The sequence below is a fragment of the Fukomys damarensis genome, unplaced genomic scaffold (assembly GCF_012274545.1).
Source record: "Fukomys damarensis isolate Sample0158 unplaced genomic scaffold, DMR_v1.0_HiC HiC_scaffold_2, whole genome shotgun sequence".
Classification (NCBI taxonomy): Eukaryota; Metazoa; Chordata; class Mammalia; order Rodentia; family Bathyergidae; genus Fukomys; species Fukomys damarensis.
This window is the reverse complement of record NW_022900914.1, coordinates 8,677,452-8,703,449: the sequence shown is the minus strand read 5'-3', so window position 1 is coordinate 8,703,449 and position 25,998 is coordinate 8,677,452. Positions and strand designations below refer to the sequence as shown.

Genomic DNA, 25,998 nt, shown 5'->3' with positions numbered 1-25,998 from the left:
TTGCACTTGTGAGGCACACGGTGGAACCACTGAGCTAAATCCCTGGCACCTCTTTCAGTTAATCTAAAAACATCCCATATGGCACTTGAGAGCCGTCAGTGAAATCCCAGACTAAGCCCACTTGCTTCACCTTATCCTTCATTTTTCAGCGTCCGTATTAATGAGCGGCATCAGCAAGGAATGGAAGATAATAAGAAATTGGCTTATCTTGTTGATATGAAGACTATTGCTGTAGGTAAGATTCTCTCACAGTTTTAATAACAAGATAGATGCTTGTATTTCCATGGTACAAGTTTGTGTTCAGTGGGGAATTCAGGAATCAGAGGCACCAGGTAAAGATACAACCCCATTCTTATAGGGGGTGTATAAAATGTTTCCGTCCATACATGTGTGTCTAAACATGAACGTGTGGTATAGATACATAGGTGTATAGTAGAGAAGGCTATCCATGTAATTACCATGTTCTCTAAGCACATATCTTGGGGCTGGCAATTTGTGAATAGTAGTGAAGAATCATGAGCAAATTTATGAAGTTTCCTACTTAGACTTTATAGCACCATAGGCTCTTGTATTTTGTTTTGCTTTGCTTTGCTTTATTTTTTGAGACAGGTTCACAATGTAGTTTCTCACAGTGATCCTCCTGAGTGCTAGGATTACAGGCGTGCACCACCATGCCTGGCTTATGTATTAATTTTTCATCATAAAAAATTTCAAGCATAGAAAAAAAACAGAATAGCACAGATCCCTAAAAAGCATACCAAATAATATACAGTGTAGCTGTTAAGAGTGGGGCTGTGTGGGAGCTGAAATAAACTTTTCCTCCTTGAAGAAAAAAAAAATGGGGCCGGGAGTTAAACCATCCTCCTCCTTTACTTGTAACCTGTGTGATCTTACCAGAGTTCCCTAACCCTTCTGTTCCTCCATTTCCTCATACACATCATGGGGACAAAAACAGTACCTATGTCATATGAAAAGTACCTAGACCAGTGCCTGGTACAGAGTAAGGACTTAATAAATGCTAGCTTTTGGTTTGTGTTTTTTTTGGGGTGGGGGGTACCGGAGATCGAACTCGGGTCTTTGCACTTGCAAGGCAGGCAGCGGAACCACTGAGCTAAATCCCAGGCCCATAAATGCTAGCTTTTAACAGTAATACTATTATTGCTTGTTTACTCGTACTTCAGTCTATCAAAGCCTAATGTTTTGTTATATTTACATTGGCTCTTTTATCTCTTCTCTTATTGATGGACATTTAAGTTGTTAATTTTTTGCTATTGCAGTGATTCATTTCTCTGAAATCAGTACCCAGAGTGGGATCACTGAATCATAGTAAAGATACATTTTCAACTTCACTAAATATTTCCAAATTGCTCTCTGAAGAGGTTATGCCAATTCACACCCGACCCCCAGCAGTTAGGTTTCCCATTGCTCAATCTCCAATACTCAAATTACCTGACCTCATAATTTGACTCAGTGATGGATGTGAAATGATTTCATTAATTTTACCTACTTATTGACCACTTGGATTTCCTCTTCTGTGAATGGCCAGTTCCTTATCCCTTGCCCGTTTTTAAAACTTAATTTTATTGGTACATTTTAGCTATACAACGACATTCATCATAGGAAGTTTGCACCTTTACATAATCTATCTTGGTTCTTAATTTTCCCCCCCATTCCCCTGCCCTCCCTTTCCTATTTTTAAAGTCAGGTTGTCGCTTCCTTAATGATTTGAGGTTCTTTGTGTCTCCAGAAATAGCCTTTGATGGTCATGTGTATTGCAGCTATTTGACCTAAGCCTGTCTTCTTGTTCCTCCCCCTACCTCCTCTCTCTCTCTTTTTCCTTTTTTGTGGTACAGGGTTTAAAGCCAGGGCCTTCACACTGAGCTACATCCCTGTCCCTTTTTATTTTTTACTTTGAGACAAAGTCTTACCCAGGCTGGGCTTCAACTTGGAGCCTCCTGGAGTGCGGGGATGACAGGTGTGTGCCACCACAGCCTCCCTCTCCGTACATGTGAAATGTCCACCTTTATGGGCCTCCATCCCCTCCGAGTATATTGTGAAAATCACCAACCTTATGGAAGGTACAAATACACATGTAATTTTGTATATAATTTCAGGGTTCACAGTGGTAGGGCTCTTAATACCTTTAGCATTCTGTGATTCTCCTTATAATTGCGGCATTGCTCATTTTCATTTCTAATTAAAAGAAAACTCCTTTTTAAATTTATCTTGCCAAAGTAGGCAGTAGCTATAATTTGGTCTTTTTGTGTAACAAAAGTGTGCACGTTACTCGTTAATAACATGCCTCAATAAGAGTTTTGAATCTCCAGACGTGGTGATGCACAACCTGTAATCCCAGCACTTGGGAGACTTGAGACGGGATTGCTGTGAGTTCGAGGCCAGCCTGAACTACAAGGCAAGCCCTTGTCTCAAAACACAAACAAACAAGCAAGAGTTGTGAATGAGCTTAATCAGAAGACTCCCTGAAAGCTTTCCACTCGGCTGTGAGTGGTTGCTTTAAATGTGATAATTTTTCTTTTTCTGTTTTGTTTTGAGGTACTGGGGCTTGAACCCAGGGCCTTTGCAGTGAGCTGCATCCACAGTCCTTTTTTAATTGTTTACTTATTTATTTTTTAAAAAAATTTTTGTGAGACAGGGTCTTGGTTGCCTCAGGTTGGGCTTCCACTTGTATTGTCCTGCCTCAGGAACCCCAGGGTTCTGGGGTTACAGGTGTGCACCACCATACCCAAGTCATTTCTTTCATTGTCTACAAGATTCATACAAAACTAAAATGTTTATCCCGTGCACTGACCAGGCTAACTTTAGTCAGAGGCTTCTGCTGTTTCTTCAGGGTCTCCCTACTTGTCACCCTTCAGTGTTCTTTTGCCGTAGGCACCCAGATGTACAGGTAACTCCTTAGAACAGATGTGATGAAGGTCACCTCATCGTCTTCTCTCAGCAGTGGACCGCAGCATCCTCCTCCCTGATGTGCTCAGTGCTGCCCTCCAGATTTCAGAAGTAGCAGTAGAAGGCACTTACTTCGTAGCTCTGATCTTTGAGGCAGATGCAGCCGTCTTAGAGAGTCACATTCCCTGATCTGGACCATAGTTAAACAAAACCTTCTACAATTCTAGATAAGGCCTATTTTCTTAAGCTTCCCGGAAAAGTTATCCTGTGTTAGTCATGTGCATTTCCAGGTGACATACTCTGGACTTATGCAATGTTCTTAAGGTCCAGTGTATGACTGTAAGATCACTTTCACAGACTGCCTTATGCCTTTATATGACTGTGGAATCTCTTGTCTTAAACCTGTCTCCTTGTCCCTCTCTCTCTCTCTCTCTCTCTCTCTCTCTCTCTTTCTCTTTTTTTGGTACCGGGGATCAAACTCAGTCCTTGCGTTTGCAAGGCAGGTGGCAGAACCACTGAGCTAAATCCCCAGCCCTGTCTCCTCTTTTTTTTTTTTCCTCATTGAGTTTATTGGTACATTTTAGGTATACAGTACAGTTACATTCATCATTGGGATCTTGTACCTTTACATGACAGGTCTTGGTTCTCATTTTTTCCCCTTGTCCCTGCCCTCCCTTCTTCTTCTCTCGATAGTGAATCTGATTGGTGGCTACAACATTGGTACCATCAGCCATGAGAGCCGTGTGGATTGGCTGGAGCTGAATGAGACTGGGCACAAACTCCTCTTCAGGGACCGGAAACTTCGTGTGAGGTTTACTAGGGTCTTAGGCCTTGGCTGGTCCACAGAGGGTGTGACACAAACTTGTAGGGGGCTCTACAGAGTATAATTTCTTCATTGTATAGGCCAGTGATGGCGAACCTTTTAGCGCTTTCAGTGATACAAACAGCCTGCTGTGGCACGCGTGCCGCAGTTTCGCCATCACCATTGCTGCTATAGGCCATTAGTGTAGTGGAAGGTAGAAAAGAATCAATAGTCTTTGTATCCAGTCTGATAAAACTGTCTTCTAGTATCCCTGAGGAGATTGCATTATGATAGTAACAGAGTCAAGAGTTGATTTCTCTCTTACTACTCACAAGACTATGTCCTCATGAAACCTCCTTGCCCTGCCTTCCTCTTCCTTGTGCCTAGCAGACCTTGGCCCAGACCTGCTGCTCTAGTGCCGTTCAGTCATCCTGACCTGAAGTCACAGGAGTTGGCTTGAAGGGTTCCCCCCCTTACCCCTTCTCGATGATCATCTCAGTATGCTATCCCCAAAAAGTTCAGCCTTGGGATCAGTGAGATGATCTGGTGATTGTTCATTTCGGTAAAAGCCATGTCACAAATTTTCACACCTTATTTGTCTGGTGGCCTTAATTTTGTAATCCAAGCTAATAAGTCTGGCCTAGAATTATTCTACGAATGACTGGCTGACCTGCACCTAATTTTAGTTCCTTGGTTATAAGTCTCTGTTGTTTTGGTCATCTCTTATTGGACCAGAGATGGGCTATACCAACTCTGCATAAACTTCAAGGGCTTTGGGTCAATAAGCTTTGAAATTCACCAGGCACCCAGCTAGCGGGTCCTTTTACCATTGGAGAAATGATCAAATTAGAAGACACTGTCTCCCTTCTAACTGAACTATGCACCTCCTCCTTTTTCAGTTGCATCTGTATGATATTGAAAGCTGCTGTAAGACAATGATCCTCAACTTCTGCTCCTACGTGCAGTGGGTTCCTGGAAGTGATGTCCTGGTAGCTCAGAACCAAAACAACTTGTGTGTGTGGTACAATATTGAGGCACCTGAGAGAGTCACCATGTTCTCCATCAGGGTACGTTGACGATAGGAGTCCTCAAACGTGGCTCAAGCTAATGAATTGGAGCCCCAAAGAGACTGACTGAAGTTTGCGTGGTTTTCTCTGCCTACCACCCCTAATCTTTGTGATGCAGCTGTCAAGGGAAGCTTTGACCCCTTCCCCATGCGAGACTGGTGTCCACAGCCATCCTTGTTCACATTCCTGACATTGTATTAGACCCCTGGAGTAGGGGACTCCATTGCAGTGGCCCTGGGACTTCACCACGTCACAGTGTGGCATTCTTTCTGGGCTAGAAGGCAGATCCTGGTGGTAATCTTCCAAAATCTGGGAGGAGTGTATGAGAGCAAAGAAGAGATGCGGGCTCTGTGTTAGGCTAGTGATGGTTGTGGGTGTGGATAGACCAGACGCCTCTGTGTGTGTGTGTGGGGGGTGCGTGCTAGGCAAGTACTCTTGCACTGACCCATACCCTCAGCCCTAGTGTATTCTTATATGTTTTTAATACCTCTCTTTTTTTTCCCCCCTTCTTGCCTCATTTTAGACTGCGGTCTAAACTTTTATTTGTTGTTTTAAAAATACCCTTTTCCAGCCGAGCGTGGTGGCGCACACCTGTAATCCCAGCACTTGGGAGGCTGAGGCAGGAGGATCACTGTGAGTTTGAGACCAGCCTGGGCTACCCAGTGAGTTCCAGGTCAGTCTCAACTACCTAGTGAGACCCTGTCTCAAAACAAACAAACAAACAAAAACACCCTTTTCCACTTTTAGAGATTGTGCTATACATCCTATTTCTGTGGAGGTTACCTTGGGAAGTTTAATGTGTACTTAAATTTTCAAGAAAATCAGCATTTTACCTTGTTTTCCCTGAAAATAATACAAAGACCTTAACCCTTAAACTTTGCTCGACTTCCTTTGCCATTGTTGTGCAGCTTTCCCTTCCTTCCTTTCTTCCTTTCTTTCTTTCTTCTTTTTTATTGGTTTTTTGGAGACAGAGCCTCACTATGTAATTTAGGCTGGTTTTAAACTCACTATGTAGCACAGGCTGGCCTTGAACTCACTGTGATCCTACCTCAGCCTCCCAAGAGTGCTAACCTTTTTAACTCCCCTAGTTAGACATTATGACTTTATTATTTTATACAGACATTATTTAGACTTACCTTTCTTTTTTTTTACCTTTTCCTTTTGCAACACCAGTCTCACCTCTGGAATTATTTTTCTTTGGTTCGAAGAATAACACTTAGAAATTTCTTTTGTTTTTTGTTTTTTTTGTTTTTTGAGACAGGGTCTCACTATGTAGTTGAGACTGACCTGGAACTCACTATGTAGCCCAGGCTGGTCTCAAACTCACAGCTATCCTCCTGCCTCAGCCTCCGGAGTGCTGGGATTAAAGGCGTGAGCCACCACACCTGGCTTTAGAAATTTCTTCATTGAAAGTCTCTGTATCTGGGCCCCTTGGCACATGCCTATAATCTCAGCTACTTGGGCACTGACACAGCAGGATCATAAATTCGAGGCCAGCCTGGGCTACTTGGTAAGACCTTGTATCAAAAACTAAAACAAAATAGGGCTGAGAAATATAGCTCAGTGGTAGCGCATTTGCTTAGCATGGATGAGGCCCTGGGTTCAACCCTTAGTACCACAAAGGGAAAAAAGTTCTCTTCAGTGGAAGAAGATAAGTTCTGTTTTTAATTACCTGAAAATATTTTTATTAAGCTTTTAGACTCAGTACCCAATTCTAGATTGACAGTTAATTTTTCTCAGCCTTTTGTAAGTGTTATCCCAGTAATTGATTTTCACTGTTATTCTGATAATTTTTTTTTTTTGGTACTGGGGATCAAACTCAGGATCTTGCACTTGCAAGGTAGGCAGTGGGTCTAAATCCCCAGCCCTCTGAGAATTTTATTACAGCCTTTGATCTCTCTTTTTCCTTTGGTTGCTTTAAAAAAAAAATTTTTTTTTTTTTTTTTGAGACAGTCTCACTGTGTAGCCCAGGCTAGCCTCAAACTCATGGAGATAATTCTGCTTCAGCCTCCAGAGTGCTGGAACACCATACCCAGCTCTTAAATGTCTTGAAGTTTTATTACAGAGTCTTTAGATACAAATCTCTGTCTGTCTCTGTCTCTGTGACCCTGTCTCTGTGTGTGTGTCTCTCTTTGCGTCTCTGTCTCTGTTTCCGAGATTTCGCTATGTTGCCCAAGCTAGCCTCAGACTCCTGGGCTGAAGTCATCCTTCCACCTTTGCCTCCCGAGTAGCTAGGACTACGAACACATGCCAACATGCCCAGCTGTCTGTGTGTGTAGTTATAGATACGTCATGGGGGTTGCTAGGGATCAGACCTGGGCCCTACGGATGCTAGGCATGTGCTCTACCACTGAGCTACACTCCTCACCCTTCCATGTCGTCTTTTAGATCTTTAAGTATTTCATACATGATTATGTTATATTACATAATGATTATTTTTAAAATTCTAATGCATTAACCTTAACCATAACTTACTCTTTTTTTTTTTAAATTGTGTTGCTGTTCTTTTTTTTTTTTTTTTTTTTTTTTCCAGGAGTTTTTTTTTTTTTTTTTTTTTTTTTTTTGTACCAGGGATCAAACTCAGGACCTTGCGCCTGTGAGGCAGGTGGCAGAACCACTGAGCTAAATCCCCAGCCCCACTCATGTGGTTTTTTTGTTGCTATTGTTTGTTTTTTCTGGTACTAGGAATTGAACTCAGCACCTTGTGCTTGCCAGGCAGGCGCAGCACCACTGAGCTACATTCCTAGCCCAAGCTCATGTTATTTTGAATGTAATATTTTGAAATCTTGAAAACCTAAATGGACATGTTTCCACCACAGAGGATTAGTGTTTGCTTCTGCAGGAATAAGGCGTGTTAATGATCTGTACCACTCGCTTTTATTCTTTTCTCTAAAAAATGGACCTGAGGTTTAATTAGAGATTCTCAGATTCACCAACCTGTTGAAGGCCCGGTTTTCTTCTGTACTGTGTTTGCCTTCAGAGCAGCTGTACCTTTCCCACTTGCTCACTGCCATTTTTCCTGCTCAGATTTTAGCTCCTGACCTTTTCCTTTCTGTCTGATCTTTTTCTGAGAGGGATGGACAGGGAACACTGAGTGTTTTCGGGTGAGCTCAGCTTGGGTTCAAGTTGTTTGGAACAGAAGAACCCTTAAGAGTACCCAGTTTGCTGTTCTGTTGGAAGAAGTAGATGCCACACTCTGTCAACATACCGCAGGCTTCTGCGCCAGCAGGAGTGTACTTTAACCCAAGGATATTGCCATAGATAAGATGCACTTCACTGCTGGAGGAAAACGAAAATGTCAGGAAAACATGGGCTGCTCTACTCGTCTCAGGAGGGTGAGCTGTTCCGAAGCTGACTCGGGGGACACTAACCTGGAATCGGGGCTGAATGTTACAGGGTGACATCATAGGTCTGGAGCGCGGTGGGGGGAAGACTGAGGTGATGGTGACAGAAGGTGTGACCACCGTTGCCTACACGCTGGATGAGGGCCTTATTGAGTTCGGAACGGCCATTGATGACGGCAACTACACCCGGTGAGAAGCTGCTGTTAGCCCGCGTGGCAGTGGGAGGCCAGGTCTGAGAGGGGCTTCCGGAAGGGCTGTAAAACTGGCCGTATCTAATCAGGGCCTAGCGCTGCAGGAAGGAAACTAAACAAAGTGGGCAAATAATTGCCCAGCCCCTCCCATCCCCTGCCCTGGTACAGATTAACCTGTGTCTTCTGGTTCCTGCCCTCATTCTCTGCCTTGCTTTCTTCCCTCTCCAGAGCAACAGCTTTCTTGGAGAACTTAGGTATGACCCCCGAAACAGAGGCCATGTGGAAAACCTTGAGTAAACTGGCGCTGGAGGCCCGGCAGCTCCACATTGCTGAGAGGTGAGGCGGAGGTGCAGACCTGAGGTGCTTGGCACTGGCGGGCTGGCCCCATGACCGGCTTTCCTGTGGGTTGCTCCTGCCCAGGGTTCGGGCACTGCTTCCCCTCCACTCCCAACAAGTGTGACAGCCCTTTCCGTGTCCTCATCCCAGATGAAGATCCCATCCCAGATTACAGAGTCGCTTATCATTTCTGCTTCCCCTTCTTGCAACGAGGTGCCCCTTAGGGGTTTTTAACCTCATATCCCTCAGTCCATACACCACGAGTGTAGAGTTAGTAGGACACAGTTAGGATTCCAGATTCCTTGACTTCAGACCTTAGTTCCTATCACAAACTTGCATAACCTTAGGTTGGAGCCCTTTCCAAACCTGGGCTTCGTTGTTTTCCACACACAATGTTGGTAATAATGGTATTTACCTCACACGATGGTAAAGAAGAATGGCACTGGTAGTGATAGTGAAAAACAAGTTAGCGAATCTGTGCAAAGAGCATATGGCTTTTTAAGTGCTAAGTATGAGCTGCTGCTGTTTGGCTAGGAACTGTCCTTGAGTTCTTCTTTCCCAAGCCCCTCACATAGACACATAGACTGCCCGCAAGTCCCTGGGACTCGGTCTTCTAATGAATCCCACATCTCATACCTGTTCCGACCCCACCATCCCCCGCTTAGCGAGGATCGTGCCTTCTCCCTGCACTGTGCTGAAGCCTCTTCATTAGCCCCACTGTTCCAGTCTTGATTTGTGTTTTTATGGTGCTGGGCATGGAAACCATGGCCTTGTACATGCTGGGCAAAAGCTCTACCACTGGGCTCCATCCCCAGCCTTGGTACCAGCTTTGTACTCGCACAGCCCATTCATACTGTAGCGGATAAGTCGTTTTTTAGAAACACAGATGGTGTCACGTGTGTGCTCGGAACCTTCTAGTAGCTTACTGGTATACTTCGTCAGAAACCCAGACTCCGTGGTGTGGCCTGTGTCCTCTGCCTCCTGCCCATGCCAGTTACCCACCTGCCCATAGTCTCCAGCCACACGGACACCCCCTCGGCTCTCGGCTCTCGGAGCACACCAGGCATATTCTTACCACCGGCCTTGACCCTCGCCGCTCCTGGAAGGACTCCCGCATCATGGCATCAGCACCGGCTCTTTGTCATGGTCAGGCCTCAGCTCAAACACTGGTTCCTCAAAGAGGCCTGCTCCAACTCCAACTTAAATGGATCCCTCCGTTCCTGACGGGTATCGCCCTGGTGTATTTTACTTTTGTTCCCCCACGTCGTCTTCCTTCATTCACTGTTCGTCTCCACCGGGATGGAAGTTCCGCGAGGGCAAGACTTGCACTGTCCTTATCCCTGTTGGGCCTCCAGTGACAAGAACCGTGCCAGGCACCCAACTACACAGCGTATGTTTGCCGACGCAGTGACGTCATGGTGTGCCTGCAGTAACGTTACTTTTGGTATCATTCCCGCCACCCTATAGGTGCTTCTCTGCTTTGGGCCATGTGGCAAAAGCTCGATTCCTGCATGAGACCAATGAGATTGCAGATCAGGTGTCCTGGGAATATGCAAGTATCATTTGGATTCATTCAGTCTCCCAAGCTAAGACTTTCCTTAGTATTTTTTGAGAAAATATCTATATTAGCACATGTTCGCAGTACTCAGCATTTGCATTCTTCATGGGGAGGTGCGCATGTGCATGACAGGTCTTTTTTTTAAAGCACATTTACTGATGCATTTTAGGCAGACGTGATGATAACACTCATCAGAGGGAATCTGCACCTCTCCCTGATGCATCCCACCTCTCCCTTTTCCCCTCTCTCCCTCACCTCCAGCCTCCTCCCCTCCCTAAGTACAGAAGCTTTGTTTCCATTTTTCCTTCTATATTCACTTTCTTTCTTGTCCCTTCCTTCCTTTCTCTTTCCCCGCTCCCTTGTTCCCTTTCCCATTTGAACATTTTCTTCCCATTTCCCAGTATCCATGATATATTTTAGTCCTTATTTCCACTTTCAGTTTCTCATGCCAGAGAAATAATGTATTTAAACATGTGTGTCGAATTTATTTCACTTACAATATGGTCTCAAGGTCCATCTGTTTATCTATAACTGTCTGAAGCTCATCCCTCTTTATGGCAGAGTAGTACTCCGTTGTATAAAAACCCCACATCTTCTTTATCCATTAGACAGCGTAACACATCTAAATCTTTTTCTCTAAGATTCAGCCCCATGATTCCTAGTTTTCCAGGCATCCCCACTCCTCACCTCTCCTCTACCAAGCTGGACCATTTAGGAATTGCTCGTGAATCCTCAGACCTCTAGGCCCCTTGAAGGTTGTCAGCTTTTCCAGTCTGTTAGTGGTCCCAGTTCACGTAGACCAGAGCCTCATTTTTCCCTACAGGGTGGAGAAGGAACAGACTTCTATCGGGTCCGAGCACGTCTAGCCATGCTAGAGAAGAACTACAAACTGGCTGAAATGATCTTCTTGGAACAGGTAAAAGGGAAAAAGAGAGGATAGAATAGAGGATCTGAGGGGGAAAAGGGAGGCAACTCAGGAGGAAAGAGCTTGGTGTGCTAGACTTCCAGAGGTTTGGGTCAGAACTTCTGGAAAGGGTTAGAGTTCATTTAATTCCTTTCTTTGTTTTCTCTTCTTGTTTTAGTCTCTAGGTAAGATTTCTCCTTTGGACTTTAATAGCTTCTTTCTTTCTTTCCTTTCTTTCCTTTCTTTCCTTTCTTTCATTTCTTTCTTTTTTGAGATAGAGTCTCACTATGTAGCCCAGGCTGGCCTCAGTGTCACAGCAATCCTCCCGCCTCAGCCTCCTGAGTGCTAGGGTTACAGGCATGCACCACTGCTCCTAGTCCTTGTTTGTGTAATTCTTGTGCACAAAGTCTATCCATATTTTGTGAGTGCCAAAACTGAAGAGCCCTGTTGAAGAAAAATTGCCTCGGAAGGGTTTGTGCACATAAGGAGCCCTGAAGTTTAAGTTTCTTTTAGTTTTCATGTAAATCCACCTGTGGGGCTGGAGTTGTAGCTTGGTGGTAGAACATGTGCTTAGCATACATGAGGGCTTGGGTTTGACCTCCAGCACCAGCAAAGAGACGGAGTCAGAGACAGATGGGGAGAGAGTTGTGTGCAGCAATTAAAGGACGAGGGGTGAGGTACTTGGTCTGCATGGCCTGGCATTGCGGCCATGCTAAACAGGACGTGCTGACTTTGATCCTCATATCTTCCCACTTTCTTCCTCCTGCCTGGTTGCCCTAGAATGCTGTTGAGGAGGCTATGAACATGTACCGAGAGCTACACCGTTGGGATGAGTGTATCGCTGTGGCTGAGGCTAAGGTACAGGATGTGTCTCCTTCACACTGTTCAGGATCTGGTTCCACCAATTTCAGAGAACTGCCTTTGTCAGGAAAGCTGTTGGAACCAGGATAGGTTTGGCGATCCGAGAGGATCAGGAGTTAGGTTACGGAGGACTGGGAGGATTTCCACAGTTACAGAGGGACTGGAGAAGCATGAAAAGCAGGTTGAGGAGGGCTCTGACTCCCGGTCTCCTCTGCATGCCCAGGGACATCCAGCCCTGGAGAAGCTGCGTCGGGATTACTACCAGTGGCTGATGGACACGCATCAGGAGGAGCGAGCAGGTGAACTTCAGGAGAGCCAAGGGGACGGGCTGGCGGCCATCAGCCTGTACCTCAAAGCTGGGCTCCCCGCCAAAGCGGCTCGCCTGGTGTTGACCCAAGAGGAGCTGCTGGCCAACACTGAGCTGGTAGAGCACATCACCGTGGCCCTCATCAAAGGGGAACTCCATGAAAGGGTATGGCTGGCTGGCTTTTCCCAACCCTCGTCTCCAGGGCTCTGTCTCCCTCTCCCGTCCCGGGGAATCCTGGGGTGTGTAGGCCTCCCTGACCACTGGCATTCCTTCTTTTTGGAGCTGATTCTCAATTCCTTGTGTTGTCGCAGTTTCATTGCATATATGTGTTAACAGGCAGGTGACCTCTTTGAGAAGATTAGAAATCCACAGCGGGCCCTTGAGTGCTATTGTAAAGGCAACGCATTCATGAAAGGTACCAGCCCCCTGCGAGCCGTCTTTTACTGCTGTGCACTTTTGCCCACCCAGTCCCTGGCACCTCTTTTGGGGCATCTGTTCCAGTTGACTGGCTTTAGTGCCCTCCCATGGCTTCACTTCTCCTCTGTGCTCCGTGCCTCACTTCCTGGTTCTGTTGTCCTGAGTCCCATGCCTGGAGTTCTGAGCCGGGTACCTTCTGTCTCCCTGGCAGCTGTGGAGCTGGCTCGGTTGGCCTTCCCCACAGAGGTGCTGAGACTAGAGGAGGCATGGGGGGACCACTTGGTGCAGCAGAAGCAGCTTGATGCCGCCATCAATCATTACATCGAAGCCAGGTGTGGTAGCGTGGGAGTGACTGGAGCTTTGGGAGAGAAGCGAGAGGTGGTGCGTGGGCAGGGGTAGATCCCAAGTGTAGAAGAAGAGATCTCGGAGGACAGGTGGGGCCCAGGGCCGAGTGCACCGTGGTAGAGCACTTGCCTAGTGCGCACGAAGCCCTGGGTTTGAGCTGCCGCAGAGCTAAATAAATAAATAAACTGGAGTACGGATGAGGAGTTTCTTCTACTAATCTCCCTCTTTCCTCACGCGAATTTATGTCTTTCCCAACACTGCCAGGTGCTCCATTAAGGCGATTGAGGCTGCCCTGGGCGCCCGCCAGTGGAAGAAGGCAATTTATATATTAGATCTACAGGACCGGAACACTGCATCCAAATACTATCCTCAAGTGGCCCAACACTATGTGTCTCTGCAGGAGTATGAGGTGAGGAAGAAGCCGTCTGCAGCATGAGGCAGTGTAGTGCAGGGCACGAGGAGAGCACCCACGACAGGAAATGGAGGCCAGCTCTCCAAATCCTTCTCGCCCAGGCCTAAACAGCAGTACCACCATGAGTAGGAAGAAAGGGTCTACTTCCCTGGTTTCATTCCAGCATGTCACAGGCACCCCTTACCCTAGATTATAAAGTGATCTTTAGCCATCTTCCCGTGCCAGTTCTTCATGAATAACTCTATCGTAGCTACTGTGTAGGATTGCCTTGTTCTGCAGAAATAGGAGGGCCTTAAAAATTCCGTCGTATTACCCCAATACTGCCCTGAGCTCATCTTTGTTATAAACAGTGTAGGTGTTATTCACCCATACCCATCTCTTCTTCTCTGTCATTTAAGGTTGCTTCCCAGGCCCTCCACCACCCCAGCTGGGTTTGTTCCTTCCTCCTGCAAGCTGCTTTAATTCCATTTCTCTGACCCTGTGTGTCTCCCTCTCCTCAACTCCAGATTGCCGAGGAGCTCTACATTAAGGGAGACCGGACCAAAGATGCCATAGATATGTACACCCAGGCTGGCCACTGGGAGAAAGCCCACAAGGTAGCAAACGGAGGGAGTCCTTGCTTCAGAACTCTGCCTCGTTCCTTGGTCCCTGACCTCCCTCCTTCACTGACTTCCCTGAAAGCTGAGAAAGTACCAAAATGGGCCGGGGATGTAGCTCAGTGGCACTGCACCTGCCTGGCAAGCGGAAGGTCCTGAGTTCGATTCCTGGTAACAACACCAACAACAATAAAAAAGCACCAAAATATAGTCTGGGTAACCGATCCCTCACCACAGGGAAAGATGAGATGAGGAAAAACACCTGTCCCTGAAGAGGGCAGATGGGTTTGGGGGCCGAGCTATGTGCACTGCCATTCCCAAGCGTCTGGTTACTTGGTAACTTTGTTCTCACCACCCCGGTGGCGAGCTCAGTGAGTGCGGAGGAACATGGTAATGGGTGCGCGTGCCCTGAGCACAAGGCATCACATACCCTCCTGCCTTAGCCGGATGTAGTCTGCCTGTGTTCCTGGTGGATTTGTAATTCCGATCTGACTAGTAGAGTGGCCATAACCAGCGTCCCGTGACTTCTGGGTGAGTTGCAGTTCCTGAACAGACAGGTTCCCCTGATGCCATGCCCCCCTCGGGAATCGGTACCTCATGTGTCTGCACAGCTGGCGATGAAATGCATGCGACCGGAAGACGTGTCGGTGCTGTACATCACTCAGGCCCAGGAAATGGAGAAGCAGGGCAAGTACCGCGAGGCCGAAAGGTGAGCCGTGGCCTCAGAGGAGGCGTGGAGGGAGGTGAAGCGTCTGAGCTGGGAGGAAGGATGGGTCTGGAGATGCGTTCCCTCTGCCCAGACGCTGTGGCTATCTCCCATCCCCAGGCTCTATGTGACAGTGGAAGAGCCTGATCTTGCCATCACCATGTTCAAAAAGCACAAGTTGTATGACGACATGATCCGGCTGGTAGGAAAGCACCACCCAGATCTACTCAGTAACACGCACCTCCACCTGGGCAAGGTGAGCTCCCTCCTGGCCCTGCCCAGCTCTTCTCCCACCAGGCTTCCTCTCCCCATCCCCATCTCGAACCCTTCCCTGCAGGAGCTGGAGGCTGAAGGCCGACTGCAGGAGGCGGAGTATCACTACCTCGAGGCCCAGGAGTGGAAGGCAACAGTAAACATGTACCGGTCCAGTGGGCTTTGGGAAGAGGCCTACCGGGTAAGGACTCCAGGGCCACTGTGGGCCTCTGCTGTCCTCCTTTCCCACTCTCGTATGCACAAAATTTAATTTGTAATTTTAAGAGTTTGAGGACTTCCTGAAGCCCATCCTTAGCCTCTATGTATATCAGCCTAAGTTAAGAGACCCTAAAACTTGGCCACCTTCCTGCTGATTTAGAACAGGAATCTGATCTTCATCAGAGCTGGGACCGTGAGGGCAGAGATGGAAGGGAGCGACTCTGCAGTGGAGGATTATTCAGTGGTTTTGCTCTACAGGTGACCAAGACTCACGGAGGAGCTAACGCCCATAAGCACGTGGCCTACCTGTGGGCAAAGAGCCTGGGAGGAGAGGCTGCAGTTAGACTGCTTAACAAGCTGGGACTCCTAGAAGCCACTATTGACCATGCTACTGAAAACTGGTGAGACGTGGTACCTCCTCCATGGGCCCCTGTATGAGAAATATTTCCAAAAAAATATTTCTGAAGCAAGAATGAAGAAATGTGGTAAGAGAGACCCTTGAAAGGACATGGCAGAGCAGCACGAATACGTTAGTGACCCTGCTCCCATTTGTTGGCAGCTCAAACTGGTACTTCTTTGGTTCTGAGTAGAAGGGCAGAGAAAGAACAACTTGTAAAGCTGGGACTGCACTAAGCCAGTGACTTACTTCTGGGTGGTGAAAGTGCGATTCTGTTAAATGCAGAATGAGCTCTTCTTAAGCAAATGCTACAGAGGCCAGGAGCAGACTCAGATCTCCAGAGCACTCTTGCTCATCTTTGGAGAGCCAGTTTCCTGCTAATGTGTCTGGGGCGCAGGAGGAGGTGTGGGAGCGCAGGAGCTCTCCTGCTGGCTTCAGGGCAAGCGTGATTATGTCCAGCTGTCTCTGGATTCCGTGACAGGGCTGTAATGATAGAAGGACTGCCTGCCTGGCTTTCTTTACATCTCCCTGTGCTTCTCTATCATTTCTGCCATCTTTAAATCTGCCCTTTTTCCTCCCCTCAGTCCTATCTGTTTGCTCTTGCATTCTGAAAGTATTAAGTGGACAAACCTCCTGTTTCAGCTCCTTTGAATTTGCTTTTGAACTCTCTCGCCTGGCCCTCAAGCACAAAACTCCTCAGATTCATCTCAGATACGCTATGTTCCTGGAGGACGAGGTATGGACATGACTTTGACCCTTCTCTTCCATCCCTTGCCCGCTGTCATCTGGTGTCAAAGCCCTGTTTTCGCTGCCTGGGGTGCCAGCCTTGCTGTCATCATGCTTATCTCCCTTTCTCTCTCTCAAGGGTAAATTTGAAGAGGCTGAAGCTGAGTTCATCAGAGCGGGTAAACCCAAGGAGGCAATCCTTATGTGAGTTACCCGGTCAGTTTCTTATCCCGTCCTCGCGTGGTCATCTTCGCCTTCGTTCAAACCTAGGATCAGTAAATCTGACTCCCTGCCCCGTTTCGCGTCTGTCTGTCCCCATTGTTGATTCCTCGGTCCCATACTCAGCACTTCCTCTGTGTCCGCCTCTGGGGCAGGTTTGTCCACAACCGGGACTGGGAGGCAGCTCAGCGTGTGGCCGAGGCCCATGACCCTGAGAGTGTGGCCGAGGTGCTTGTGGGGCAGGCCCGAGGGGCCCTGGAGGAGAAGGACTTTCAGAAGGCAGAAGGGCTGCTGCTTCGGGCCCAGAAGCCAGGCATGGCCCTCAGTTATTATAAGGTGGGCACTGAGTTTGAGCCCATGAGGGGAGGGTGAGAGGGCCCGCGGAGCCACAGAGCACCGTGCTTATGCCCGGTGCTGAGCTGGCTTGGGAAGGGGAAAGGACAGGCAAGAGGAAGGAGTAGAGAGTCCCAAGGAGCCAGCAGAACTTCTGTGGCACTGGGAAGCTTCCGTGCCTCCCTCGGCCCTCCTGACACCTGGAAATCCGAGCAGGAGGCTGGACTGTGGAGTGATGCTCTGCGGATCTGCAAGGACTATGTGCCTGGGCAGCTGCAAGCCTTACAGGAAGAATATGAGCAGGAAGCTGCCAAGAAGGGGGGCAGGTACGAAGCCGGGGGTCCTGGCAGGGCTGGGCATGTGTCACACGGTGTGCACAGGCGGGCCACACTGCCTTCTCCCTGTTCCCGGTCCTGAGTGCACTCCTCCCCACAGGGGCGTGGAGGGGCTCGTAGAGCAGGCTCGGCAGTGGGAGCAGGCTGGAGAGTATGGCCGTGCCGTCGACTGCTACCTCAAAGTGCGGGACTCTGGAAGTGGCAGCCTGGTGGAGAAGTGCTGGATGAAGGTGAGGGCGCCGGACTTTGCAGCCCCCCCGTCAGGCTGAGCTTGCCCTCTCAGACGTTCATCTTTACCCTCCTGGGTCTTTGTTTCCAATCGAATACTAGGTATGTGTGGAGAGCCTGCTGTATGCTACAGGCAGTCTATGAGGTCTATAAAAGTGGATATTACACAGAGCTCTGACAGCCAGAATTTAGGGGAAGTTAGATTAACATGTGGCTCAATTAATATTGTATCTGAGTAAAGACTGAAGTATATGATTTCATTCAAAGAAGGGTGAGGTCTCTATGGGCTGGAGGGGTCGGGAAGGCTGTGAGGAAGGAGGAAGGACTCAAGACAAGAGCCAGATGGCCAGGTGGAGGCCATAACGCAAGATGGGCTGCTATTCCTCCGCCCGCCTGAAAAGAAACCTGCAGCAGCTTAAGCCAGGCCAGTGTTTCACTAATTCTAAGACAAACTGTATTAGCCAGAGAAGCATAGCCAGTGGGGACCGTGTGTATGGAGTGTGTATAGGCAGGTGTGAGGTAAGAAAATGGCTCACAGAGTCACACAAGTGGGCAAATCACAACCTGCAGCGCAGAAGAGCTGATGGGTAGTTCCTGTTTGAAGGCCAGCAAGCTTTAGACCCAGGAAGAGTCTGTAGCCGGAAAACAATGTCCTAGTTCAAAGGCATTCAGGAAGAAAGAATTCTCTCTTCAGGAAGGGCTAGCCTTTTTGTCCTATTCAGCCCTTTAGCTGATTGGATGAAGTCCATTCAAGGTAGGGAAGTCAAACTGCTTTACTGTTTAAATGTTAGCCCCATCCCAAAACACTGTCACAGAAGTATCCAAAATAACATTGGACCAACTATCTGGATGCTCTGTATCCTGGTCAAGTTGACCGTCATATATACACATTCACATTTCAATGCCTCTGCAGTTGTGTAGTTTAAATGCTGAACCTCAGATACAGTGAAGTGTGGCATCGAGCGTCATGAGGAGGTGAGACAGACTAGCCCTGTTAACTCAGTCGCTGTGAGGATAGCCCTGCAAGATGTGCCTTAGGCCTCTGAGCTCATCACCAAACAGCCCCTAGGAGCTGGGGCAAAGAAAGTAGAAAGCGGAGCCGATCTGACATGAGATTCTAGCAGATTTTAACCAGTGAGTATTTATTAGACGTCTAATGCGTCTTACTCTGAATCACTGTTTACTGGAGTCCATACGTGACTGCACTTCAGTTTAGCGAGTAGATTGGGAGGATCATGCTTTAAGCTTTGAAGGGTTTGGCAAACCAAGAAAGGGGAACCCTGACAGGTGCAGGAAAGTACAGGGGAATTAGCATGCACTATAGATAAACTGGCTCATGGAAATTGAAATCCAGTGAGGATGGCAGCATCACAGTGGAAACTGTGGTTTTATAGAATGCACGGGTCTGTAGATTGACAGTTTCAAGAGTTGAAAGGAACTGGCAAAATCACCTAGACCAGCATTGTCCACTAGAAACAGTGCAGGCCACGAATGTATGCCACATATGTAATTTAAATTTTCTAGTAGCCATGCTAAAAAAGTACAAAGAAACAGGTGAAAATAATTGTAATGTATTCTATTGAATCCGCTACCTCTAAAATATTATCATTTTAACGTACTAATTAAGCTTAACATTATTGAGATATTTGCCATTCGTTTTTGTTTTACTATCTTCAAATTTAGTGTGTATGATTAAAGAAACTGAGGCTCACAAAAGCTTAACACAAATCATTGCAGAATACCCTGGGTGCCTCAGTAATTCTTTCTCTATACTATGCTACAAGATTCTATTTGTCTGTTTTGTTTTTTTTTGGTACCGGGGATTGAACTCTGGACCTTGCGCTTGCAAGGCAGGCGATGGAACCACTGAGCTAAATCCCCAGCCCTGCAAGATTCTCTCTGTGACAAAGAACTTGAGACACCAGTTTGTCACAGGTGGAATGATCAAAGGCAGTGACCTGAGACAGCAGAGTGTCTTTGAGAGTCACAGCAAGCAGAGCAGAATAGATAGGTCCATTGCTGGTCAGCTAAAGGTTTCAGTGGACCACGAGCCAGGCTTTGCCCAGGAAGGTGGAGGAGGGCACGGGAAAGTTGTCATCTGGAGGTGAAAATATATCAAATGGGTCTGGCTGAGGGGCTCTAGCTTCATTTGTCTTCCCTATTCATTTCCATTTTCTGTTCAACCACGCAGGCGGCTGAACTCTCCATCAAGTTTCTGCCTCCCCAGCGCAGTCTGGAAGTCATTCGGGCTGTAGGACCCCAGCTGATTGGAATTGGAAAGCACAGTGCGGTAAGTAGGGTGCTGGGACTGAAAAGATTGCACCGAGATGGGTAGGATGATGACATCACACTCAAAAGGTGTGAGCTGGCAGTGTCCTGGGGGGGCTGAGGGGAGAGCTTACCGACGGGAGACCTAGGCCTTCAAGCAAGAGATGTTCTCCACTGCGGTGTCCCACGTGCAGGCTGCTGAGCTCTATCTGAACCTGGACCTTGTCAAGGAGGCGATCGATGCTTTTATTGAGGGTGAAGAGTGGAACAAGGCCAAGCGTGTGGCTAAGGAGTTAGATCCTCGGTAAAGTTTGGACTCCTCTCTCTGGGACATCCTCTTTGACTTCTTTTTGTAAAGATGGAGAGAAAGTTCTGAACCTCAAAGCTAGAGATCTCTGTGCACCTTCACAGGTATGAAGACTATGTGGACCAGCATTATAAGGGTTTCCTCAAGAGCCAGGGCAAAGTGGACTCGGTGAGACTTGCAGAGTTGGTGGGAAGCAGAGTTCAGGAAGAAGGCTGGGGTGAAACTCAGTGGCAGTGCTTGCTTAGCATGCGGGATCCCTAGCACCATGAAACAACAGTAAAAGCAGAACGCAGAGAGCGGTACTAGATTCTGACTCCCCCTGGGGTCATCTCTCTCCTCTTGAGCTATGTCCTTTCCACCAATCCATAGCTGGTGGGTGTGGATGTGGTAGCTGCTTTGGACCTGTATGCGGAGCAGGGCCAGTGGGACAAGTGCATTGAAACAGCTACCAAGCAGGTACTGCTCTCCAACCCCACGCCCTCTGTGCATGTGCCCTTGATTCCCCCTTTTGCTCCGGAGCTGCCTCTCTCACCCCAACCAGGTCCTAGCCCCCAGAGACCCCCAGTGAGCCTCAGAGCTCAGCCCTTCACCCTCCCCCATGACCTGGTCCTCCAGATTCCTACCTGGGCCATGCTTTTCCTCCCCATACCACAGAACTACAAGATACTGCACAAGTATGTGGCTTTGTATGCTACTCACCTGATCCGAGAGGGCGGCTACGCCCAGGCACTGGCCCTCTATGTGCAGCACGGAGCCCCTGCTAACCCACAGGTACCAGTCTCCTCCTTGGCCTGAGTGTTTCCACCGGGTCACTCTTTCTTCCTCGTCTAGAGCCCCTCATCCCTCAAGGAACTGCCGATCCCTTGATAGCCTCATGCCTATGTCCCCACCCAGCCTCTCTAGCAGGATTACCATTTGAAAAAATACCTATGCTATGATACCTAGGGACCTGTCTTCCAGAGAAGAATCCCACGCACACCCATCAAGGGCTTTAACAGCATTCTCTAGAGAACAAACTGCTCTCCTATCAGAAAATTACACCTTGGTGCCACCACCTACCTTACAAGTACAAGGTCCCAAGTTTGATCCCTGGTACCAGGAAGAAAAAAAAAAAAATAGAACAAGAAAATCACAGCTCTTTGAAATATCAGCCATTAACACTGCCTGCATTCACATTCATACATTTGCCCCCACTCACAAAGTACCATCCAGGAAGATTAGTTATTCTCTTACTCATTTCTCTTCTCTAAAAATAATCGAAATTAATAAAATTAAAATAATATGCCGGGTGTGGTGGAGCACACCTGTAATCCTAGCACTCAGGAGGTTGAGGCAGGAGGATCGCTGTGAGTTTGAGACCAGCCTGGGCTACATAGTGAGTTCCAGGTCAGTCTCAACTACATAGTGAGACCCTATCTCAAAAAAACAAACAAACAAAGAAAACACAGCAATTTAGGGCTGGGGATTTAGCTCAGTGGTTCTGCTGCCTGCCTTGCAAGCACAAGGACCCGAGTTCGATCTCTGGTACCAAAAAACAAAAAACCCCGGCACTTTCTCTGTCATGTTCCCTGGCTCCTACACACACACAGCCTGTTTCTCCTCGCTCTGACCCGTGTCCACTGACTCACTTCTGCTTACACCCTTCAGCCAGATCCCCTACCCCTGTCTCTAGAACTTCAATATCTACAAGCGGATCTTCACTGACATGGTCGGCTCTCCTGGGACCAACAGTGCCGAGGCCTATCACAGTTGGGCGGACCTTCGGGACGTGCTCTTCAATCTGGTGAGGAGGCTGGCTGGCTTGCCAGGAAAGGGTTCCCCTGCCTTCCCTTCCCTTCCCTCTCTCCCCTCATGCCCTAGCCTGTGTCCAGGGGGCCATCAGTGCCCACTTCCTAGCCCTGGCTCATCCCGCCTCTGAGCCAGACTGTGTTCTCGTCCCTCTCTAGTGCGAAAACCTAGTGAAGTCCAGTGAGGCGAACTCCCCCGCCCACGAGGAGTTTGAGACAATGCTGCTGATTGCTCATTACTATGCCTCTCGCTCTGCAGCCCAGAGCGTCAAACAGCTGGTGAGATGGCGGGGATGCATGGCCCTGGGCCTAAGGACACACCTACAAACTCGAAGTTAAAGGTTCTGGGCTTTTGGGTTTAGGCTCTTGGACCTCCTCACTTTTCATCAGTCTGAATCAGGCTTCAACCCTTGCTGAGACAGGTTTTCCTTCTATGCTGCTTTGACCTTTTTTTTGTTTTATTTTGTTTTTGTTCTTTGACACAGGGTCGCACTATTTTAGCCCAGGATAGCCCCAAACTTGTGATCCTCCTGCCTCGGCCTCCTGAGTGCTAGGATTATAGGTGTGCACCACCATGTCCAGCTTGCTTTGACCTTTGGAGTTGTCTGCCCACACAGCTGCAGCACCTTATTATATTTAGTTTATTTTTACTTTTCTGGGCCGGTGATTTAGCTCAGTGGTTCTGGGTTTTGTTTTTGTTTTTTTTGGGGGGGCACTGGGGATCAAACTTGGGTCTTTGCGCTTGCGCTGGAACCACTGAGCGAAATCCCCAGCCCAAGAATGGATGTTTTTATTTATTTATTTTGCAGTGCTGGTGATCGAACCCAGGGCCTTGCATATGCTAGCCCAGTGCTGTACACTAAGCTAGCCCTGTCTCATAATTTAAGCATTTGAATCCCATGATTTCTTTATTCATCTCCTATAACACACTCTTTTTGTAGCACTTGGGATTGAGGCCAGGGCCTTTACACTGACCTACATCCCCAGCCTTTTTCTTTTACTTTGTTTTTTGTTTTCTTTGAGACAGGGTCTCACGAAAATGTCCAGACTGGGTTCAAACTTATATCCTCCTGCCTCAGCCTCCCAGGGTGCCAGGATTATAGGCATAAACCCCCTACACACACCAGTTTAATATTGATTGTTTCCTAATTCTATGGCTGCTTTCATTATAGAATCATTGGTCTGGGGCCTGCCTTGCAAGCACAAGGTCCCAAGTTTGATCCCCAATACAAAAAAAAAAAAGAGAGAAAGAATCATTGGTCTGTTAGCTGTAATGCCAGGATCGCAAAGCTTTACCTTTACTCCTCAGGAAACTGTGGCTGCCAGACTTTCTGTTTCGCTTTTGCGTCACACCCAGCTACTACCTGCAGACAAGGCCTTCTATGAAGCTGGCACTGCCGCCAAGGTGAATGGAACAGGAAGGGTGGGGCTGAAGAGATACAGAAATCCAGTTGAAGACAAGGAATATCTGGAGCAAAGCTGATTGTGGGGCTGATGTATGGAAGGTGAAATGGTCCAGAATCTCTGCCTGCCACCTGCAGAAGCAGCACCAAGCTCAGCTTGCACACGTGCATTTGCAACTTTTCTCATTCGCAGGCTGTCGGTTGGGAGAACATGGCCTTCATCTTCCTCAACCACTTTTTGGATCTGACCGACGTGAGTAGGGAAGTTGTGCCCAGAGGTTAGGTTTTGCCTGTCACAGGCTGTGCGGGTCTCATGGTTATCCACTGTGCTGCAGGCAATTGAAGAAGGCACCCTGGATGCCCTTGACCACTCGGATTTTCAGGATACAGACATTCCCTTTGAGGTGTCCCTCCCAGCCAAGCAGCACGTACCCGTAAGTGTGTGGGGTCGAATGGCAAGGCCTCACCAGAGGGAGTGCTTTGGGAAGAGAGGCTCGGGCTGCAGTCTTTGCGGGGACCTCACTGCTCCTTAAGTGAAATCAAAGCGGTGACTGTTTCCCCCAGCGCAGAGCAGATCATCAGGGCCAAAAGCTAATGTACAGGATGAGGGCTTAGCACACTCCCTCCCCCACCCGCCCTGCCCTGTGTGAAGCTGCTGCTCCCTCTGCTTCCCAGGAGGCCCAGAGAGAAGAGGTTCGAGACTGGGTGCTCACAGTCTCGATGGACCAGCGGCTGGAGCAGGTTCTGCCTCAGGACGAGCGTGGCACCTATGAGGCTTCCCTGGTGGCAGTGAGCACTGGAGTTCGGGCATTGCCCTGCCTCATCACAGGTAGGAAACCCCGCCGCGCAGCACCCACACACATCCCATGTAATTTAGTCAAGGGTGCACAAGGCAGGGAATCATTGTATCCCACGCTGCTCTTCTTTTGTTTTACACCCTCAGTCTGTCTCAGACCCTTGTTCTTTTTCTCTTCCCATCAGGTTACCCCATTCTGAGGAACAAAATCGAGTTTAAGCGACCAGGGAAGGCTGCTGACAAGGACAACTGGAATAAGTTCCTTATGGCCATCAAGGTTAGAGAGGGCAATGTGAGGGCTAAGGTCAGGGAGCAGAACATGGGAGGGCACTGGAAGGGTGGCTGGGATCGTCCAGAAGCAGGTGCAGGCCTGCAGTGGACTGAGTCCTCTGCGCCAGCTCTGAGGGGCTCCTCTTGGGCTCTTCCCTTGGTTCACAGACCTCCCACAGCCCGGTGTGCCAGGACGTGCTGAAATTCATCAGTCAGTGGTGTGGAGGGCTCCCCAGCACCAGCTTCTCCTTTCAGTGACTGGGAGAGCTGAGGAAGAGTTTGAGCCTCTCCATTAAAGTTCTGTTAACTAACTGAAACCATGGTGTTCTCTGATCACAGCCAACTGCAACACCAACACAGCGCCCTCCCCCTCCCCAAAGAACTGTAATCACATAAAAGAACAAAAGAAATTGTTTTATTACGATTATTTGTGTCATCCTAGAATCGGGGACCCTGGCTTAGTGGAAAAACACTTGTGGTCTAAGCCATGGAACAGTCCTTGCTGATAAAAGAAGAACCCATCTGGGTCTGAGGGGGAAGCAGCAGAGCAAAGAACCAGCTGTAAACCAGGCCTAGTGGCGCATTGTCTATAATCCCAGGACTCTGGGAGGCTGAGGCGGGAGGATCACAGATTGGAATCAACCCTGGGTGACTTGGTGATTTAGCAAGACCCTGTGTTTTAAAAAGAAAAGGGGGATGGGTGTAGCTCAGTGTGAAGGCCCTGGGTTTAATCTCCAGTGCACACAAACACACAAGAACCGGCCACAGTCCCAGGAATGCTTCCCTGCCCCCATTCCAACCCTGACCCTCACCCTCAGGGCCCTTCACCTGTCCTAAACCCAGGTTTTCTGCGATGCCTGGATTTCACGATGTTGATCCAGAAGCTTCACATTTTCCTGCCATTTACATTTGGGAGGTTCCAGCTCCGTCAGTTCCTCTAGCTACAGAAGAGTGGAGTTAGCACCCTGCCCTAAATGGCACATCAGCTCCTTTTCAACACAGCCAGACTGCTCCTCTTCCTCACCTGGCCCTGAAAGTCTTCCTTCTTGCAGGGCCCAACTCCCCGAAGGGTGAGCGCAGCCACACAGCAGTAACCAGACAGAGCAGCCTCAGCCGCAGACATGAGCAGGGAAGGGATCCAGAAAGCCAAGGCTGTACCCTGAAGGTGAAAAGGATAGGGGCCTGACAGGGACTGGGACAGAGAAACAAAAGTACAAGAGAAATGAGAAGGGTGGTGCGCGGCTTTGTGGAAAGCAAGAAGGAAGAGACAGGCTTACGAAGATTCTCGTGGTATCAAAGGGGCAGTCGGTGTGCCCAGGCCCCCGATCCAGCGGGATGGAAGGATCCAGCAGTCCTGGATGGCAGTCCGCAATAAGTCGGCGGCCACCGCTGGCCACAGTGAGTGACACAGCTAGGAGGAGGCCCACGGAGCAGGCAGCAGACACGAGCAGGTTGGCCAGGGCCAGGGCCAGCAGGGCCCAGTGCTGGCGGGGCAGAAGACCAGGTTGAGATGCCTGGGCCTCCAGGTCTCGCTAGGGCCCTGGGTTTCTCCGTTTGAGGCTCCTGAGACACCCGCCCCACGCGCCGGGAGACCCCTCTCACCAGTGGCGGGCGAAGTAGATTCTTGGAGGCCAAGAGGGCCACCAGTCCCAGGGAAACGCTCTGCGGAAGACATCGAGCCTTTGGCCCCTGTCTGTAGGCGTCCCCG

General features: G+C 48.6%; 2 protein-coding genes across 3 annotated transcripts in view; one reads left to right on the top strand and one right to left on the bottom strand.

Annotated features, from left to right (window-relative positions):
• Ift172 (intraflagellar transport 172) overlaps nucleotides 1–24,700 on the top strand; it is a 35,145-nt gene extending 10,445 nt beyond the window's left edge. Inside the window, exons 14-48 of one of the 2 annotated variants that reach the window (XM_010604729.3) lie at nucleotides 150–235; nucleotides 3,598–3,710; nucleotides 4,606–4,773; nucleotides 8,170–8,306; nucleotides 8,537–8,644; nucleotides 10,112–10,196; nucleotides 11,026–11,118; nucleotides 11,887–11,964; nucleotides 12,191–12,439; nucleotides 12,611–12,689; nucleotides 12,903–13,023; nucleotides 13,301–13,445; nucleotides 13,955–14,044; nucleotides 14,656–14,753; nucleotides 14,871–15,006; nucleotides 15,088–15,204; nucleotides 15,480–15,622; nucleotides 16,261–16,354; nucleotides 16,484–16,548; nucleotides 16,719–16,899; nucleotides 17,113–17,222; nucleotides 17,332–17,461; nucleotides 19,651–19,749; nucleotides 19,922–20,031; nucleotides 20,139–20,202; nucleotides 20,404–20,490; nucleotides 20,689–20,805; nucleotides 21,707–21,817; nucleotides 21,981–22,100; nucleotides 23,131–23,226; nucleotides 23,418–23,477; nucleotides 23,560–23,658; nucleotides 23,900–24,053; nucleotides 24,206–24,297; nucleotides 24,459–24,700. In XM_010604729.3, coding sequence (XP_010603031.1) covers nucleotides 150–235; nucleotides 3,598–3,710; nucleotides 4,606–4,773; nucleotides 8,170–8,306; nucleotides 8,537–8,644; nucleotides 10,112–10,196; nucleotides 11,026–11,118; nucleotides 11,887–11,964; nucleotides 12,191–12,439; nucleotides 12,611–12,689; nucleotides 12,903–13,023; nucleotides 13,301–13,445; nucleotides 13,955–14,044; nucleotides 14,656–14,753; nucleotides 14,871–15,006; nucleotides 15,088–15,204; nucleotides 15,480–15,622; nucleotides 16,261–16,354; nucleotides 16,484–16,548; nucleotides 16,719–16,899; nucleotides 17,113–17,222; nucleotides 17,332–17,461; nucleotides 19,651–19,749; nucleotides 19,922–20,031; nucleotides 20,139–20,202; nucleotides 20,404–20,490; nucleotides 20,689–20,805; nucleotides 21,707–21,817; nucleotides 21,981–22,100; nucleotides 23,131–23,226; nucleotides 23,418–23,477; nucleotides 23,560–23,658; nucleotides 23,900–24,053; nucleotides 24,206–24,297; nucleotides 24,459–24,548 — 3,925 coding nt within the window. In that variant the 3' untranslated portion in view covers nucleotides 24,549–24,700. Of the gene's footprint in view, nucleotides 1–149; nucleotides 236–3,597; nucleotides 3,711–4,605; nucleotides 4,774–8,169; nucleotides 8,307–8,536; nucleotides 8,645–10,111; nucleotides 10,197–11,025; nucleotides 11,119–11,886; nucleotides 11,965–12,190; nucleotides 12,440–12,610; nucleotides 12,690–12,902; nucleotides 13,024–13,300; nucleotides 13,446–13,954; nucleotides 14,045–14,655; nucleotides 14,754–14,870; nucleotides 15,007–15,087; nucleotides 15,205–15,479; nucleotides 15,623–16,260; nucleotides 16,355–16,483; nucleotides 16,549–16,718; nucleotides 16,900–17,112; nucleotides 17,223–17,331; nucleotides 17,462–19,650; nucleotides 19,750–19,921; nucleotides 20,032–20,138; nucleotides 20,203–20,403; nucleotides 20,491–20,688; nucleotides 20,806–21,681; nucleotides 21,818–21,980; nucleotides 22,101–23,130; nucleotides 23,227–23,417; nucleotides 23,478–23,559; nucleotides 23,659–23,899; nucleotides 24,054–24,205; nucleotides 24,298–24,458 lie in introns of those variants that run through there. The other variant, XM_010604730.3, reaches the window with a different exon arrangement.
• On the bottom strand, nucleotides 24,689–25,997 carry Krtcap3 (keratinocyte associated protein 3; the record flags this gene model as incomplete). Its single annotated transcript, XM_010604911.1, has 5 exons — nucleotides 24,689–24,962; nucleotides 25,119–25,231; nucleotides 25,315–25,449; nucleotides 25,568–25,774; nucleotides 25,893–25,997. Coding segments are annotated over 4 exons (555 nt in total), but the record flags the coding sequence as incomplete, so codon positions are not given.
• Between the last annotated feature and the right edge of the window lies 1 nt (nucleotide 25,998).